Source organism: Hemiscyllium ocellatum, chromosome 24, assembly GCF_020745735.1.
Source record: "Hemiscyllium ocellatum isolate sHemOce1 chromosome 24, sHemOce1.pat.X.cur, whole genome shotgun sequence".
In the NCBI taxonomy this organism is placed as follows: domain Eukaryota; kingdom Metazoa; phylum Chordata; class Chondrichthyes; order Orectolobiformes; family Hemiscylliidae; genus Hemiscyllium; species Hemiscyllium ocellatum.
Window position 1 is genome coordinate 28770078 of NC_083424.1, and position 18040 is coordinate 28788117.

An 18040-nucleotide genomic window follows, 5' to 3' on the forward strand; every position below is an offset into this window, starting at 1 on the left:
CAAGCAAGAAAACAATCAGGCTCAGATGATCTATCAATACTGTGCAATAACAGTATTCACGTCAATAACAGCTAGAGGTCTCCGGACAGTTTCTTGGCACGAGGCCATTGCATGCGACTGGAAAGGAATAAAAATGGTGCAAATCAATGCCCTGCTCCAAAAAAATATTTTAAACACAAGTATGTTAGTCACCCGGGATTATCTCGTTAGAGTCGCCGAGTATCCGAACCCTAGCAAATACATTAATCTATCCTAATTGCCGAAATCACATTCCCACGTTGGTAACCAGTATTTCACTACCGTCTTGGAAATCTCAGATCCTCGAGGGATTGACTGAGACAAGAGGGCCACTTGACAATTACACAATGCGCATCATGATGTACTTTAACTTCTGGGGGCATTGGGTCACACAATGTTGGCTCAGTAATGAACTTTGGATGGTGTTGCTAGAGGCGGAGCAGGGAAATTACTACCCGATTCACGATGCTGTAGTGATGACAACACACTCGGGGGTCCCTGGTCAGATTCAAATAAAGCCATTGTTTTGTCAGTGCTTTTTCTATACAGAATTGAAACTCAACAAATCTGAGCCTGTTCGCCTCGTGATACTTCAGTTCGAACTAAAACATTCACCTCACCTACAATTAAAAGCTTTGTACAAATTGTTTTTTTTTAAAAAATGCTGGTCGAATATTTTGGGGTCGAGTATTTATAAGCTTTCCTTTTTACAAATGGGGACCTATTTCTGACCCTTTCCCGAACCAGAAACACGTTTCACTGTTTGCACAATGACTGCGGCCTACTCTGCCTAGGCACACTATTACTCAGCAGCTTGTTTACTCTTGCATGTTCATTTTATCGCCTTAGCGACACCAGGCACCAGCTCCATTTTGTTTCAACAGATTTTCAAAAAATGTACAGTAGGAGCTCTCTCTACCGAACAAAAACTCACTACGCCTCAGGGCTATTTGTAATCCGAAACTATTTCGGGAAGCTTTAACCACCAACTGCTCGAACAACATAGGCACTAAATATTCACAAATAGAAACGGGATACCAGTCGTCATTTTGTTGCATCAGCCGGCCATGATTTGTACATTCTGTTGAAAGGCAACAATAAAAAAAACACTGCCAAAAAAACCTTAATTGAAAAAAATGCTTCTTCCCAGTAAAATAAATTAGTTTCTTATAGGTTTAAAATCTTTAAGAAATATTTGAGAACGAGAATGTAAAAGTAATAGAACCATAATGACTTCATATTTTTTCTAAATCTAGGTTAAATGTTCCATGTAAACTGAGCGGTCAAAACGTGAATTAAGTGATCCCACTTTTAAAATAAAATCTGAAACATAAGACGTAGAACAACGAAAATTAAAAGATAACATTTTTGCAAGTGATGCAGAATACAAAGAATATTTAAAGCTCCAAATTTGTGATAAACAAATAAGCGTTTTCAAAATTGGTAATGAAAATATTTCAAACGCAGTACGTCGCCGGATTCGGTTTATAATAAAAGTGGTACAGACCTTCGTTTTAATCCAGATTTAAAATGTCACACTTAACGACAGTTGTCGGCCACACCACCTGCCAGTATTATATTTTGAGACGAAGCTCAGAGATGTGTTTTCTAAAAATACGTCTGCATACTGAAGTAGCTTATGTGCTGTATAATGTGTTAAAAAGTCATGCCAACCCAGGATAAAAAAAAATTTAATTTGGGGGACAAAAAGCCTTAGAGGTTCCATTTTGAAAAACGTTTGGCGGTGTCCTATTACAGATTTCTACCACAGTCAAATATTTCTGATGCAAACAAATATTAAGGGACTTTCATAATGGGGTTAAGCTTCTGAAATTACTTAATTCCTAAAAAGAACGAAGTGAAAACCGAAAAGTCAGTGAGGTGGACATTCCTTTTAATAGATTGTCAATTATTCGCGGTTCCAGAAACACGTACTGAAACGGCTAAGAGTTCGAATACATAAATTACAAGCAATTCTGGCAGGGATTAAACACTTTCAGTTAAGGACAACGCCTAACTGCTATGGAAAAATTAAGAACCACTCTACCCAGTTTGTCAAAACTGTCATAATGGATTAGGCAGATCATTGATATTGAAAAAGTTAAAAAAAATCTGCTTGAGATTCTGCTGATTTTTCTGAAGTTAAACGAATTAAAAAATTAAGATTAACACAAATCTTCGAAGTGAAAAAATACTGCTATCAAACAATCCATATACTACCATTACATCGGGTTTTAAGTTATATTAAAAAATACAAAAAAACAAATCAATTGTGCTCCATTCTCTTTACAAAGATTTCATGTCAATGTAACTGCAGACAACGCTGGTGTGCCATGACCTAGTTTCAACCCCAAGATGCATTCCAAAGAAAAGTCTTCAGGCTTTAGCAGTTCGAAATCTTGCATCCAAATTCATCATCATCAGCTCTTCAAATGTAGCCAGAGATTATAGAACCTAAATTAGATCCATTTTTAATTAAAAGGAGAAAACCCACTGTGCTTTGAAACTGTGAAGAGAGATCTTTCCATTTATGATAAAGGAGAACGCCAGTCCTTGCCCTTGTTGTTGCTGAGCGGGGGAAACACACACACTTTCTCTCAAGATTCACTCAGAAACACACACAGAGCCCAGTTTGAGCCTCTCCTCTTGCTCAAGGAGCTTTCAACTTCGGCTTCCAAAAAAAAACCCACAAGGCTCATGCAAGCCCCGCTCTGATTGGCTCCTGTTACCAGCCACCTTTTAAACAAGCGAAATCGGCCAACCATTCAAAACCACTCGGAAGTTAAGGATTGTGCGAGATACCGGGTGAAATTTCCAAGGCATTACCGCTCTGGCCGGGGGTGGTTTTTTTTGTGGGGGAGGAGGGAGGGTCGGTGCAAAAAAACCCCCCAAAAAAAACATCAACAAGCAGAAGCGGCAGGGGGCCCCGTGGTAGAAGGAGGAGGAGCAATGGCGAAATGGAAGTTAATGCTCAATGGGAGTCCTCAAACTTGAACCACCCCGACCCATCTTGTTCGGAGACCCAGTTCGACGGCTGCGTAAACCTAACATGGATTCCCAGCCCTGATTCAAAAAATTACCGTCCGTCAAGTCGAGGCCCAGGTCGGCGGAGAGAGAAACAGAAAAACAAAATATATATCAATAAATGAGTCCCTTCCCACCCACCCCCTCCCCGGGTGCGGGTGCCCCGGTCAGCGTCAGGGATCGGGGCGAGGCCGGGGATTCGGGGCCTACTCCGGCAGGGGGGGGGGAGGTGGGTGGAAGGGGGCGGGGAGGCAGACGCACGGAAACGTTGAATGTGCGGAGGGAATGGAAGACTAGCTGGTGGCCCCCAGACTGGGCGGGTGGATTGTGGGATACGTACATACACTGAGCAGAAGCACACAATATGTGTTGGCTCGCGAAAAAAAAAGGAGGCAGGAGCCGTACAATGTAACCTAATCAGCGAAATGTAATTGTTTTCCCCAGATCACGCCGTTCGCTCCGAAACCGACAGAAATCGACGACAATGTCTTTCAAGGAGCTGAGACCCGGCGAAAAGCCGAGGCACCACGAAGATCATGGCAAGAAACAGAGTTCAAGTGAGTGTTTTTTCTCTCTCTCTCTCTTTCACTCCCCCCCTCTCTCTTTTTCTCTAATGGTCCAGCGAGCTTAGATTCCCCCATTTCATGTGCAGTGTATTCGTGGAAGGGAAAAGAGAGAGGAATGTGTGTTTTTTTTTCAAAATGTTGAGAACTGAGGCATTTGTCAGCCTAGCTTAAAATCATTTTGTGTTCCTCCTCCTCCCCCCTCCCCTCTCTCCCCAACATTTGCAGGTTTGATCAATGGGATGGAGCACAGCCACGCAGGAGGGAGTTCAGCAGAGAGAAAAAGTCACCATTGGCGAAGTTATAAGTTGATTATTGACCCAGCGTTGAAGAAGGGACAGCACAAACTCTACCGCTACGATGGCCAACATTTAAGTCTCCCAGTGAGTGATATTGTGGAAGTGCAGCCATTAATTCCACGTCTGTCGTGTTTGTCACAGGATGCTGCCATTGTTACAATGTTGTAAGCTAATAAAGTTACACTGTGGTTCCTCCTGTCAGGAGATCTTAAGCTGACAGTCCGGTTACTCGCTAACATGTTCCCCTGTTTGCTGCATGTTCCCTAAACCTTTAAAAAATAAATCATGTCATTCGTTCTTATTACAGAATTCCGGTGTTCCACCGGTTGATACAGTCAGAGACCCTCGACTTGGACGCATGTGGACCAAAAGCAAAGAGCTGGATTTACCTGTTCCAAAATTTAAGGTAAATAACTTGGGGGAGTGAAATGCCTTCTCCATTTCACCTCCTTAGTAGAATTTCCTTTCAGTAGTGTGTTACTCTAGCAAGCAGTTTACTATGTGTAACTCTTAAAACGTAAGTAAATAAACATTGACATATGCAAGACAAGCGTTTTTTGTTTAGCAGTCGCTAGTTAAGTTTGTTTGAATGTGCTCCTGGTACCAACAGATCGATGAGCATTACGTGGGACCTGTACCTCCAAAGCAGGTAACATTTGCTAAGCTGAACGACAACATACGAGAGGGGTTTCTCTTGGACATGTGCAAGAAGTATGGCGAGGTGGAAGAAGTGGAAATTCTTTACAACCCTAAGAACAAGAAACACCTAGGAATCGCGAAGGTGGTGTTCGCCACAGTGAAGGGAGCCAAGGATACAGTGCAGCACCTTCACAACACGTCCGTTATGGGAAACATCATCCATGTGCAACTCGATACCAAAGGTGCAATAAAGTTACTTTTTTAATCAGTTGGCATCTCTCCGACTGTGCATGCCTGTCGGATTTTAAAGTCATGCTGGTTTCACCATCAGAGATTAATGCAAATATGTAATATTGACTCATTTTAACGCCGAATCTGAATCACGTGTGCACACAAATGTAGCTTGTTTAATGTTGCTAGGAGACAGAGGGATTGCTGTCATTTGTAAAATCCTCCCAATCGGTATATTTTGAGAGTCCTGGTACTGGGTCTTAATGGGCCTTGGGAATCGCGGGGCTACCTTTCAAATTCAGTTTATGAAGTTGACGCCGGTGTTTATAAACCCACAGTCACGTGTAGTTCTGATCAATATGTTGATTCCATGTTATAGCGGGAGGGAGTGCTGCTTGTGTCCAATCGGTGGGATATATTTACAAAGACCTATGTCATTTTAAAACTGATTCAGACTGTAAGTCTGTAGTTATCATACTCTTGCCATTTTGTAGGTGAACATCGGATGAGATACTATGAGCTACTGGTCAGTGGTTACTTTACCCCCCAGACTCTTCCGGTTGGTTCCGATGCTTATTTGGATGCCTCTCCTATAAATAGTGAATTTGTACAGGTATGGACAATTTCATTACGTTTTAAAGATATTGTAACACTCGATTGGCGAGTTGCAATGAAGACATGTATTTCTTTAAGTTTGTTTTTTGCCCTTGCATTTGTTTATCGATGAATGGTTCGTTATTAGAAGGACAGCTAGCTCCGCTGAAAGTCATGTGGGATTGGTATGAATGAATCTCTGCACACGCCAGGTTCGCTGGTGTTGTTAAAAGGCTGCTTAGCAAAAGTTGCGCGTCTGTCGAGCTCTTTAATAAGTGACAGCAGGTTAGCTAACAGCGAGCGAGGTTGATGTTGCAGGGAGACGAATTGCCGCTTGTATCATAAATTTTGTGAGAAACATTTCAGATAGGGAAGTTTGATCTGAAGCAGGTGATATCTGCTATGCAAATTATTTGACTCCTCTTTCTTGAGGTGGGAACTTTCTTATTTTTGTTCTTGGTTTCAATATAATGTTTGCAAAAAATATTTTAAGCAACAACCTCCTGTAACTTTTTGTATTTAAGATGCTTGTTACATATTACTGTAACAATTGGCTCTTTTGAAAAGATGTTAGAAATCGTCCATTTTTTGGTTAAATATCTTTTTTGTGAACTCTTGTGCCTGGGAAATTATATCCCTACTCTATTAAATTGATTTGAATTTCCATGAAGACTTTTTTTAGTTTCTTAATTAAAAGGGTGGCATTGAAGCAAGCTTTTACATTGTTCAGCCTTTTTAAATGGCGTGGTATTTGTTGAGCACATCAGAGCCAGTCTCCACCATGCCATAAAGTTGTCTTCTCTCCTGGACATCATGCAGAGATTCACTGTCCTTCTGTCTGACAAAGAAACATGAAGAGGCCAGAAGGCCATAGTGACGAAGGCAACAAGGGGAAAAAATAATTTTAAAATTTCTTTTAAAGTCCTTTTTGACCAGTAAGGAATATGATTTTATTAGTAAAAAAAAAGTGTTTTCCTCTTGGTGTAAATAAATGGACTCTGTAATATTCAGCAGTTTAAGTTGCAGTTTAACTGTCAGATTTATATAACTTGGAGCTCTTAAATGATCTTTACAGATTAAGGATTGAAAATTTTAAAAACTAATTAGTCAATTGGAGTATTCTCCAGTTTACTGGTACTTTCAAAATTTATCACTTAAGAAAGCTCTCTCACCTAAACAAGTTAATATTTTTTCCTGTTCTTTAGTTCTTCTGGTATGTCCTAGTCACCACGACATAAGGCTTGGAAGTGTGTGAAAGAGCTGACCATGGACCACCAGTAACCATGAGTGCGGTTGCAAATTACATTTTCTTTTGATGTGACCAGTTAATGGAAACTTGCTATGGGGGAATTCTCACTGTTACCTTTTCTCTATTGCTCTAGGTTAATCTGGTGATGTCTGGTCACCAGTCTGCCACTAACATTTAGATTGCATTTTAATTAAATTGGAGAGCTGCTTGCTTGATGAGCTAAGAAATATGGAATGGATGTTACCCAATCTGTTAAGAATTTTTAAAAATTCTTATGTGGTTTTGTGTTTCTACAATCCTTATATAAAGTCTTGAAATGATACTCTCCAGAATGGCCAGGAGAGGCACACCAAATCTCAGAAACTGACTGCTTTAACAAACCTCTCGGAAATGTAGGCTTTTTTTTTGAACGAATGCATTTTTCTCCACTAGATTCTTGTAATAACTCTACCTATTGGATTATCTCATAAGTTTATTGTTGTGAAAATGTAATGTAGTTAAAGAATAGTCATAAAGTCTTGTACCAAACATTTTTGTACCATTTCATTACCAGTTCCAACTGTGAACAAAGCCTAGACAATTTAATGTGGTACGTATGACTAAACTGTCACAATGACTTCAACCTGCACTGTTTATTATTCCCCTGACAAAAAAGGTGCTTTATGATCCCAGTGTCAAAAATTGCTTCATAAATCTGAAAAGATATTTAGTGCTTAAAATAATATATCAATTTCTACTTGTAGAGTTTGAAAAGTTTGTGAAGTTATCCATTCATTCAAAGTTTCAGTCACACTGCATTCTAATCTAGTTGCAGGATATTCTGTTTTTTGAAACATTATGGGTTTAAATAAATATCTGTTGATGACATTGAGATGAACAGACCAAGAAAGCTCATGGGCCTAAACCTTAATATTGATTGATTTTTTACTAAACTTGAATAGATTGGCTCTTGATGTCACAATTGACTTTATACACCTGTTCTCGGCAGAAAATTAACTACTCCTGATTTACTTTTGAAAGACCCACCACGTCTAAAAGTACAAATTTGGATGTGGGTGACAAAAAATATTTGGTTAGGTTTGGTTATAATCACTATGATTGAATTAACTGTCAGTGATTACAGTGTTGGCTCATATATGGATAATTACCAGGTGGACTAGGTACCGGTGAGCTGCTGGGAACCGCAGAACTTCAGTTCAAATGTTAACTTTTAGGGAAGGAAATAACGCTAACATATGTACAACAAGGTTTATAGAATAAAATCAATAAAAATTCAGTGTATTTTATGTGTATTTCTCATGTCATTTCATTATACACTTTATTATCTCTTTTTATGTACTTATTTGAATCCAGGAGTTTTAGTTCTAATTTTATGAACCATTTAAAACAGAATATATGAATGTGTTTCTAATTTGAGTAGTTTACTGTTGAAAGTAGCTTTGAAAGCCTATTGAGGCAAACACTTAATTTCTTCATGCCCAGTACATGTTTTGAGTTCAATATTTGTAACACTCTTGTTTTATAAAAAGATGTTAAATATATAAACACATGCATAAGTTCAAAATATCAGCATATAGATGTATTTTCCTTGTGCAGTCAAAATGTTTGATTTTAAAATTTACAAGTACTGTAATGGTAGAACTTTTCCTCTGTTTGTGTTTGTGTTCATTGTAACTTTTTAACACTCAAATGAGTAAAATGTGACCAAAATTTAATTTAATTATGTAGTGTTTAACTAATGTAGAGTAATTTCTATTATCTCTCAATCTGAAACATTAATTAAATATTTTGTTTTGCTCCCTTTTCTATAATACAAACAGGATTATAACTTCACTAATTCCAAGAAAACAGCTGACAAAAGTGCTTTGTCAGCGTCACTTTGACCAATATATTGAAGTGTGTATGATATGATTGCTTCCAAATTATTTGCTCTGCTTTACTTTGGGTAAAATCAGATGTCTATTTTTAAGACCTCTGTACTGCCTCTTCAGAATTATATGGTTGGGATCATTTACTAACTGAGGGAGGTCTTAGAGACATATTATGCAGCTAGTGACAGGATGTGTATATTGTTAATATTCTCATTTTATATTGAGATCTTTGTTTGTAAACTCTCAAGTTAAATAGATAGATATCTGCATGTATGAATATGCGGAAGCACTATCTATTAATCAGTGATATATTTAAATAGCCTTTAAGGAAAATGTGAGTAGAGTGCAATTGCATAGATGAAGAGCTGAACTTTTACTATGAATGTGTGACTTGAAGGGAAATTTGCAATTGGTGGAGACTTCTGCTACCTTTCTCCCTCCATGGTTGAGGGTTTGGAAAGTGCTGTCAAAGCTTTATTAAATGTAGGAGCAATTATGATGCTAAGAATTTGGATTGATTATGAATATCAAATAATGAGTTGCAATATAATAAAATTACAAATATTTTTTGCTGTGCTAACTTGCTAGATGTAGTATTATTATTGATTTAAATTGATTGACTCATTGGTATTGAAGCTCGCAGTAAAGTTCAGCTCTTTGTCTATGTGCTGGGGGTTAGGATGAAGACAAGCTGTAATAACTCCTAAGATTAAATAGCTTAGTCAATACTCTACACTGTATTTGCTCACAACTTGAAGAAACATCTCTTGGATGAGACAGTGAATATTGTATTAGATATTGTAGTCCAGGAACTAAATTGAGGGAAGTAATGAGATGGAGGCAGAGGGGAAATGACTGATTTTAAAAACTTCAGCTAGGAATTTATAAATAAAATTGGTTCTTTTTACTAAGTGAATAACTTGTCCAGGAACATATTGAGAATATTTCATTTCTGGCTTAACTGTTAATTGTAATAGGAGTCTTTTAACATTGGTCTTGCATACACAAATTTGGATCTTTTAATGTCAATTATTAAATATCAAGTGCTCATTTCTGGGGTTTTGCATTAAGTGGTACTCTAGCTATGTTGTAAAATACTTTGTTTAGCTATTTTCATTTTGAATAAAGCTAGTTCACATTATACAATAAAAATTTAATTCTATTTTAGAATTGAATAACATGTTTTAATTTCAAAAGACATGCTACTGAACTTTTGTAGACAGTTAATTTAAATGAAGGTATTTTTAAACTGTAGTTTTCCTTTGATTTGGGTTATGTTAAAATCTGAAATTATTTTATATATATTATTTTTATATATATATATATAATATTGACCATTTCACTACAATGTTAGCAAACAATACAGTATACACATTCATATAGTCTGAAAATATACTTTTAGACAAAATGCTGTGGTTAAAAATAAGTTTGCACTTTTCTGCTTCTGAGCTAGGCTAATTTGGAGAATGGATAGTGAATGTTGTGAATCAGTCCATTGGAGTTATTTAGTTATAGGGGATAGGTTGGAATGTGGGGTTGTGGCCACAATCAGTTCAGGTGTGATGTTGACTGGAGCAGGCTGAAGGGTCAGAATGGCCTATTCCTACCTCTAATATGTTTCTAAGCCGAGATTGCTGAGCAGGGTGAATCAGTGTCTTTCAGTTTGTTTCCATGCCCAATGCATTGTACAGCAGCAAAACTATAAATGAGGTAGCCATGGCAATGTGCATGAAACAGTGGGCTATAAGTGTAGCAGAAATTATGAAAGTAAGTTAATGGAACACTAAATATTTCATGCTAGTCACAATGGTGCTGCACATGAGTATGATGCCGTAAGTGTAATGATATGTTTTTGGTGCTATCTGCTCTGTTTTCCCTCTCTTTATCTCAAGCGCACACAACAACAGGAGACTCCATGCCTATCAATAGAACATCAGAAGACATACCAACCGAAGTAGCTGTACACCTAAGGGCCAGCTGTGGACTGGCTGTAGCCAAGGCTTGGGAGGCACCCTTCACTGTCATGATTAACTGATTCTGCTAACTTCACAACTGAGCTGCATTCCTAATTACAATTTATACTTTTTATACTTACAATGTTAAGTTCCTCTTCTCTTTGTTGACAGATTAGTTGATTTAAGAAACTTTGTTTCTGTTCTGCCATTAGGCAATGTTAAGAATTCAGTGTTTGAAAACTGTTCTAGATGGTGCAGAAAATTAGAGCTATCTTTAGTTATGTAGAATTTCATTTGGATAAAACTTCTGTTCTTTTTCTCTTCTCCCTTCTCCCCCCCCCCCCCCCCCCCACACCTATTGCCACAGGTTAATGATCCACAGAAATCTCGAACTGGTGAAAATTACCTATCCATGGGACCATCAGTAACCCCAAATAGTAGTACCCCATTTTCCCATGACACTGCTTATTCCAGTTGTCGTCAGGATACACCAAATTCATACAGTCAATATACGCCACAATCCTCCCAAGGTACACCACATACACCACGGTTGGGAACCCCCTATTCGCAAGATTCCAGCTATTCCAGTCGACAGAGTACACCAGCTTATTCTTATTCACAAGAACCTGGGTACAAATCCAGAAGACCTGATTCTAATTTTCAGGATTCCTTCAGGAGAGTGGGTCACCATTACTCGCATAACACAGGATCGTACAGAGGTACAGAAATACCAATTAACACTTACAAGTCAACTCGCTCAGAGGGTGGGTCATATTCACATAACACTGCAGCAAGCCAGTCTGGGATAATCTATCAGTCAGCCTTTTCTCCGTACCAAAATGTGCATTCTGCCCAACCACTGTATTCCCGTCCTTTGGAGCAACAACATGGTCAGACATCCAGGGACCATGATTACAGAAGACCTGTGCCACCATCTGAAACCTTTGGGCATAATAATGCCACTTTGGATGTTGTTCCTGTAAAGGAGAAGGCAGAAGATCCAGTTTCTTTGGAGAGTAACATCCTAAATGATAAAACAGCTGTTTCGTTTAGTAAATCTCCTGAAAGGGCTGAGACTCCTGAAACTCTAATGTCTGAAACACCGAGTAGCTCAACACAACCCAACAGTTTAGATTCTCGTATTGAAATGCTTCTGAAGGAGCAGAGGACAAAACTTCCTTTCTTTGACCAAGAGTCTGATGTTGACATTAAATTGGAGCACAGTCCCATATCCTCTTCTTCCTCTCAGCTTTCTCCATTACCACTTCCTGGGTCAAATACTCACTTGCTTCAACGAGGTCCTACTCCATCATCACGTCCTTCTAGCACAGGCCTAGAAGATGTTAGTCCAACTCCTCTACCAGATTCAGACGACGAGGATCCTACTTCTGAAACTGTTCAGCAAAATCAAAGCTCAAGGTCAGCATCAGAGGCTAGCATGACACCTGTTGATCAGTCTAGTCAGATGAGCAGATTTTCCACATCTTCAGATGGTAGGACTCCTGCATCTAAAGCAGAGAGCTGTGAGGCAAACAAAGAACCTGCTGAACCGACACCACCTCCTGATGCACTGGAAGAAGTAAGTAAAATCATTTCAATACCTAAAGATTGCACTATAATTTAGAAACACTGTGAGTGAATGGAAAGAAAATAATCTCTCACCAGATTCTTTGTCTGCAAAGAATTACCTGTCTTTTCAGGGGGTGGAGTCAGTGGCTAAAATTTGAATCTAATTATCTACCAGCATTGATTCATGTGCTAATCAGGATACATTTTAATTGTCACATGAACAATTTCATTTTGTTATTTTTTTTTGGTTTTCTTAGGGGGTTTCTGGTAAGACTGATCAGAGCCAACAAAAAAAACTAGATAAATATAAGATGATTCCATGTGCTTCGAAACATTATAAAACACAATATAACATTGAGTCACATTGAGATATAGGGTTTGATGACCAAAGCTTGGTCAAAAAAGCAGGTTTTAAGAGATGCCTCAATGGAGGAAGGTGAAGTGGAGAGATATAGAATGAGATTTCAAGGCTTAATATGTAGGCAACTGGTGACGTGGCCACAATGGTGGAACCGTTAGAAGTGAGGATTGTTGAGCAGATCTATCTCAGCTGGTTTGGGGCTGAAACAAATTGTCGACATAAGGAGGGATGATCCTATGGAAGGATTTGAAAACAAGATGAGAATTTTTAAAATCAAAGCATAGTTTTACTGGGAGCTACTATAGATCACTGAACTTGATAATAGTAGGTGAATGTGACTTAGTGCAAGTTAAGGCATTGGGTGAAGACTTTGGATGACTTTACTGAGAGTAAAATGTAGCAGGTCAGCCAGGAGTGCACTGGAATAGTCAAAAGTTAGATGTAATGAAGAAACACATTTTCTGATTTCCTTACATGCTGTTAATATAAATTGTCCTAACTCTTCAAATTTCTTATTAAATAATGTAGGTCAGAATTGTTCAGCAGATACTGATATACTTCACTCATTGAAAAGTGGTGCGACAATGTATGTTTGAAATCTCGTTAAATTACAGCTGTTAGTCTAAGGCTTAAGAGGCAAGAAAAATACAATGGGCACATGATGCCAACATTTATACCAATACAATGGTTTTGTATTTTTGAAAGTGTGTAAACTATGACCACTTTATGGATACACAAAGGAATAAAATTATAGCATGGAAGCCGGTTAAAAACACAACCATTCTATTCAGATTTGTAATTAACCCAGTATTTGGCTTACTTCATTGGATTTAATGTTTAAAATAATCATAGACTCCTCATGTGACACTGGGGATCATTTGGCCCATTATAGGAACATGTGACCAAGGAACAATTGTAATCACTCTGCCCTTCAAACCTGCTCCACGCTTCAGTAAGAACATAGCTGATCTGATTTTAACCTCAACTGTATATTTCTATGTATCCCCGATAGTCTTTCATTGCTTCCGTAATCAAGATTCTATCTACCTTTGCCATACAAGTATTTAAATAATTATTATGCTTGTGTCAACTCGAAAAGTGCGATCCACTTGGTCCTACTTCCCCTGAGGTTATTTTTTCTGTTCCTGGTATCTCCAATTCCTTTTAGGAAATTACTGTTGAATCAATTGCTGTCATATCCGTAGGCATTGTAATTCATATTGTGACATTCTGCTTAAAAAGAACTTTTTGTCTCCCCTCACGAGCAATATTGAGTGAGCAAAGAGCTTTTTAAGTTAGTGTTATGAATTCCATTTTGCTTTCTATTTCCCTTCAGAGCTATCTTATGAAATCTTTAAGATTCATTCAGTTTTTTCCTGGGGATATCTCAAAAGCATGTCTTTGTTCTTAGAATGCACTCCAGTTTTTCTTCAGCATCCCAGTTATTCACCTAAGTACCAATGAGTCCACCTGCCTCCAACCTGCTCCAGAGGTATGTGGCAATATTTCTGAACAGGTTGGTTAGAAAATATCTACCCTTCTGTGAGCTCCAAGCTGTGTACGTTTCTTTAGATGAAGTAGATCAATGCTTTTCATAACTAGCAGTCATTTCCTGAGACTGGTGCTTGATTGTTCAAGTTGGACATCCTAAGATCCTATTTATGTCACCAGCTATGCACATTGTGCTGATAGTTTTGGGGAGTTTTCTAAAATCCCAGAACCGTGCAGGTGTACCATTTAATTAATTTTTCCCACTGTTTGTTTCCATTCCCAACTTTGTATTTATTTTATTTTTATTAAGTTGCATCTCTCACCTTTCTGGCAAAATCTCCCACTGACTCCAGATTCCTCTCGACCTACATCTAATGGTTCTAAAAATAGGGAGCTGCAGTGATAGTGAATGCACTGATTATGATTTTCCAAAATTCTCAAGATGCTGAAATGGTCTTTTTGGATTGGAAGTTAGTAAATGTAACTCTTATTCAAAAAAGGAAAAAGGAAGAAAACTACAATCCAGATGGCCTGACATCAGTCACTAAGAAAATACTGGAATCTGTTCTGAAGGAAGCCTTAGCAACGTACTTTGACTGAGCATACCATTATCTTCTAAGCCAACGTAGTTTTATAAAATGAATTATGTTTGACAAATGTTCTACAGGTCTTTGAGGATGTAATGGGTTAGATGAAGGGGAGCTGGTAGATTTACGTGGAGCAGTCCATAAAATCCGCATCAAAGGTTAATATCCATTATTTTATTTTATTTTAGCATGGAGAGAGGATTATCTATTGGACAGGAAGCAGAGAGTTTGGACAAATGCAGGATTTTCACATTGTCAGGTTCTAGGTAGTGGCCAGCACGGTGGCACAGTGGTTAGCACTGCTGCCTCACAGCACCAGAGACCTGGGTTCATTTCTCAGGCGACTGACTGTGTGGAGTTTGCACGTTCTCCCCGCATCTGCATGGGTTTCCTCCAGGTGCTCCAGATTCCTCCCCCAGTCCAAAAATGTGCAGGTTAGGTGAATCGGCCACGCTAAATTGCCCATAATGTTAGCTGAAAGTGTTAATATAGGGGAATGGGTCTGGGTGGGTTGTGCTTCGGCAGGTCGGTGTGGACTTGTTGGGTCGAAGGGCCTGTTTCCACGCTGTAAGTAATCTAATTCTTGTAATCTAATTCTAACCAGTGAATGTCCCAAGAATCTGTGCTGGGACCTTTGTTATTTACAAACTGTGTTAATGATTTAGGTGAAGAAGCAGTGAAAAGCATGTCGAAGTTTGCTAACAATATAAAGCTAGTTGGGTATGTCAGCTGTAAAGAGGACATGCAAAAACATAGACTGGTTAAGTGAGTGTGCAACATAGTGGCTGATGAAGTATAATTTGGGGATTTGTGAGATTATTCACTTTTGCAGTGAAAATAGAAAAGTAGAATTTTTCTTACAAGGTAGAACTATTTAAATGTTGATGTTTGTAGACAGTTGGATTCCTTATACAAGAAGCACTGAAGGTAGCATGCAGATACAGTAAGCATTTAGGACAGCAAGTGGCATGTTGGACTTCACTGGAAAAGAATTGGAATACAATTATGCAGCACTTTGAGATTGCATCTGGAGTACTGTTTACAGTTCTGGTCTCCGTATCTAAAGAGCAATGTATCTAAGAAAGGCATTTTGAGATGATGCAGTGAAGATCCACTCGATTGAATTCTTGAACAAGAGTGTTTGCCTGTGATGAGATCCTGAGCAAGTTAATCCTATATTCTTGAAAGTTTAGCAAATAAATATGAAACTTGAGTGGAATACGCTCGGGATAAAAGGTTGGTTCTTTGGGACTGAGATGAACCCTTCAGTCAGAGGATTGTGAGTCTTTGTTTACCCCAGAATGTTATGGATGTTCCATAATGGAGCATCTTCAAGACAGATTTATAGATTTCATTTCTCAGGAGTCTAGACTTGTGGGGAATAGGCAAGAAAGTGGAAATGAGGCAGAAGATTAATTGTAATCTGGGTGGTGCAGAATGAGAGGCAGAATGATGGTCTGCTCCGTTTCTCATGTTTTTATGCTCTCTGCTGTTGTTGCATGTTCATTTCAAGTTGGCACTTTTGTCACACATGGAGAACTTTATTACTTTCCCTATTTCCATGACTAATGCAATGAAACATGCAATGTCTCTCGAACTGATATCTGTGTTACTTTGCTTGTTCTCCCTTTCTATGAAGATGCTACTCTCTTAACTATTGTTTGCATCCTTTCATGTAGCCACTCTCTTATCAACTTCAAGATATTAAGTTTTATTTCATGCCTTTCTATATTGTCAAATAATTTTCTGTGTAATAAGACGTCCAAGGCTAGACTAAAGGGAAGAAACATCAAATCTCCTGAGCTAACACAGTTCTGTATTCAAGAAAACCCAAAAACTTGAATCCATGTTGACTGTTGCATTTTATTATTTTATAATTCACCTTTCATCCTTACCAAATATTCTGTTATTTTCCCATATGTGATTGCTAATCTCACACATGTATAGGAATTCCTGGTGAACGTTGATTTTCCTTCTCCTTGGATGCTGCCTGACCTGCTGTGCTTTTCCAGCACCACTCTAATCTTGAGTCTGATGTCCAGCATCTGCAGTCCTCACTTTCACCTCACACATGTATACACCTCTTAAATTTTCTTTTTTTTTAACAAACTGGTGCCAGATTTTTACTTGCTGTACTTCCTTGGTATATTTTGTGAACCCTTTAAAATATTCATCAAGATGTGATCAGTTTCAAATGTCCATTCTTTTGAGATAGTTTGAAATCCATCAGATCAGTCCTTTGATCCCTTTTAGTGCCCTCAGTCTGTCCATTTCTTCATGAGTAATTTTCTCTACTTGTCTTTTTAAAAGTGTACTCCAATTCATTTCATGAAAATAAAACATTCGATAAAGTGATCTGTCACTCAGGACACTCAGGATTTGAGCTTTTTTCTTTATCCTATTTGATTTTCTTAATATATTTCTTACCTTTATTCTCTCTCCTCCCTTTCTCCCCCACCCTCCAACTCATGTTCTTGTGTGAAGGCAGTTTCCTTCAAGTCATCTTGTCAAATCTTAATTCAGTGGAGTGAAGAGCTATTTTGGATTGAAGCCTGTATTTTCTGCCTGCCCTGGTGGTGCCGTGCTTAGTGTAAACGGACTCCCAGTCAGCCTCAACGGGATTATGTGCAGGACCTAATGTATTTTTTTTCGTCTTAGTTGTGATAAATGTGAAGTGACTTCTTTGGTTTTTCACATTGAATGCTTCAACAAGCTTCTCAGCTTACTGTCTTCACGTTTGTGTAAATGTAACCATCCAACTGCAAGCTAGCTTTCCTTAAACATAAAACCTGTGCTTATTAAATTAAAAATATAAAAAAGTTGAATGCAGGAGAGAGAAAAGCAAATGCTGAAATTAGTCATAGTTTTTGTATCTAACCATGCACCCAAACTTGTAGCAGGTTTCTTCATTCCATCATTGAGGAATAAAATACAGCCTACATTTCTCAAAGTAAAGAGCACAGTTTCTTTCCTCGAAAGTGATGAGTATATTTTTTTAAAAGCACTATTCCTAAACTAGGTTCCAGCTGAAGATTATCCAGAATAACTTGGATGTATCTTTTATGGTACAGGTAGAGCAGTCACATACATCTTTTTCTTTAGTTTGAAATTCATAATGAGTTTTGAGAAGCAAACTGAGTTTAATTTTTAAAATGATTGCAATGTGTTATGCAATGATAGGACACCAGTTCACCTCAATAGTGGTAAGGTGCTATTGGACCACCTGCTGAAGTGTAAGTGAACGCAAATTGCTTTCCCATGAGCTTGTAAGGGAAATTAAACATTGATTAGTTGGATGCCCATGCCAGTCTTGCGTATGTATAAAGTGCTTTGTATGTACAACATTGAATTGTTGTAAGAATTGCTTATTTCAGTGCCTACTGATGCAGCTTCATAAGTAACAATCTATACTTTTTAGCATATTATTTAAGCATTAACCTTTCTTTTTCTTAACTGCTTGCATTTTCGCAAGCTGTGAAGTGTTGTGTTCAGATTGTTGAAATATAATTGGCTGCAGCTGCGGGTTTCTTTTGGGTGTTTGCCAGCACATGTTTTGAATACCATGTCTGAAGTATAAGTACAGTATATA

At 38.2% G+C, this 18040-nt stretch overlaps 1 protein-coding gene across 1 annotated transcript in view; it reads left to right on the plus strand.

The window, feature by feature from the left end:
• The first annotated feature begins 3383 nt into the window (after nucleotides 1-3383).
• The window catches only part of setd1ba (SET domain containing 1B, histone lysine methyltransferase a), a 142215-nt gene continuing 127558 nt past the window's right edge, over nucleotides 3384-18040 (plus strand). The window contains exons 1-6 of the mRNA XM_060843638.1: nucleotides 3384-3599; nucleotides 3834-3988; nucleotides 4212-4310; nucleotides 4515-4785; nucleotides 5269-5387; nucleotides 10811-12022. Of these exons, the coding sequence (XP_060699621.1) occupies nucleotides 3527-3599; nucleotides 3834-3988; nucleotides 4212-4310; nucleotides 4515-4785; nucleotides 5269-5387; nucleotides 10811-12022 (1929 nt within the window). The 5' untranslated portion in view covers nucleotides 3384-3526. The remainder of the gene's footprint in view (nucleotides 3600-3833; nucleotides 3989-4211; nucleotides 4311-4514; nucleotides 4786-5268; nucleotides 5388-10810; nucleotides 12023-18040) is intronic.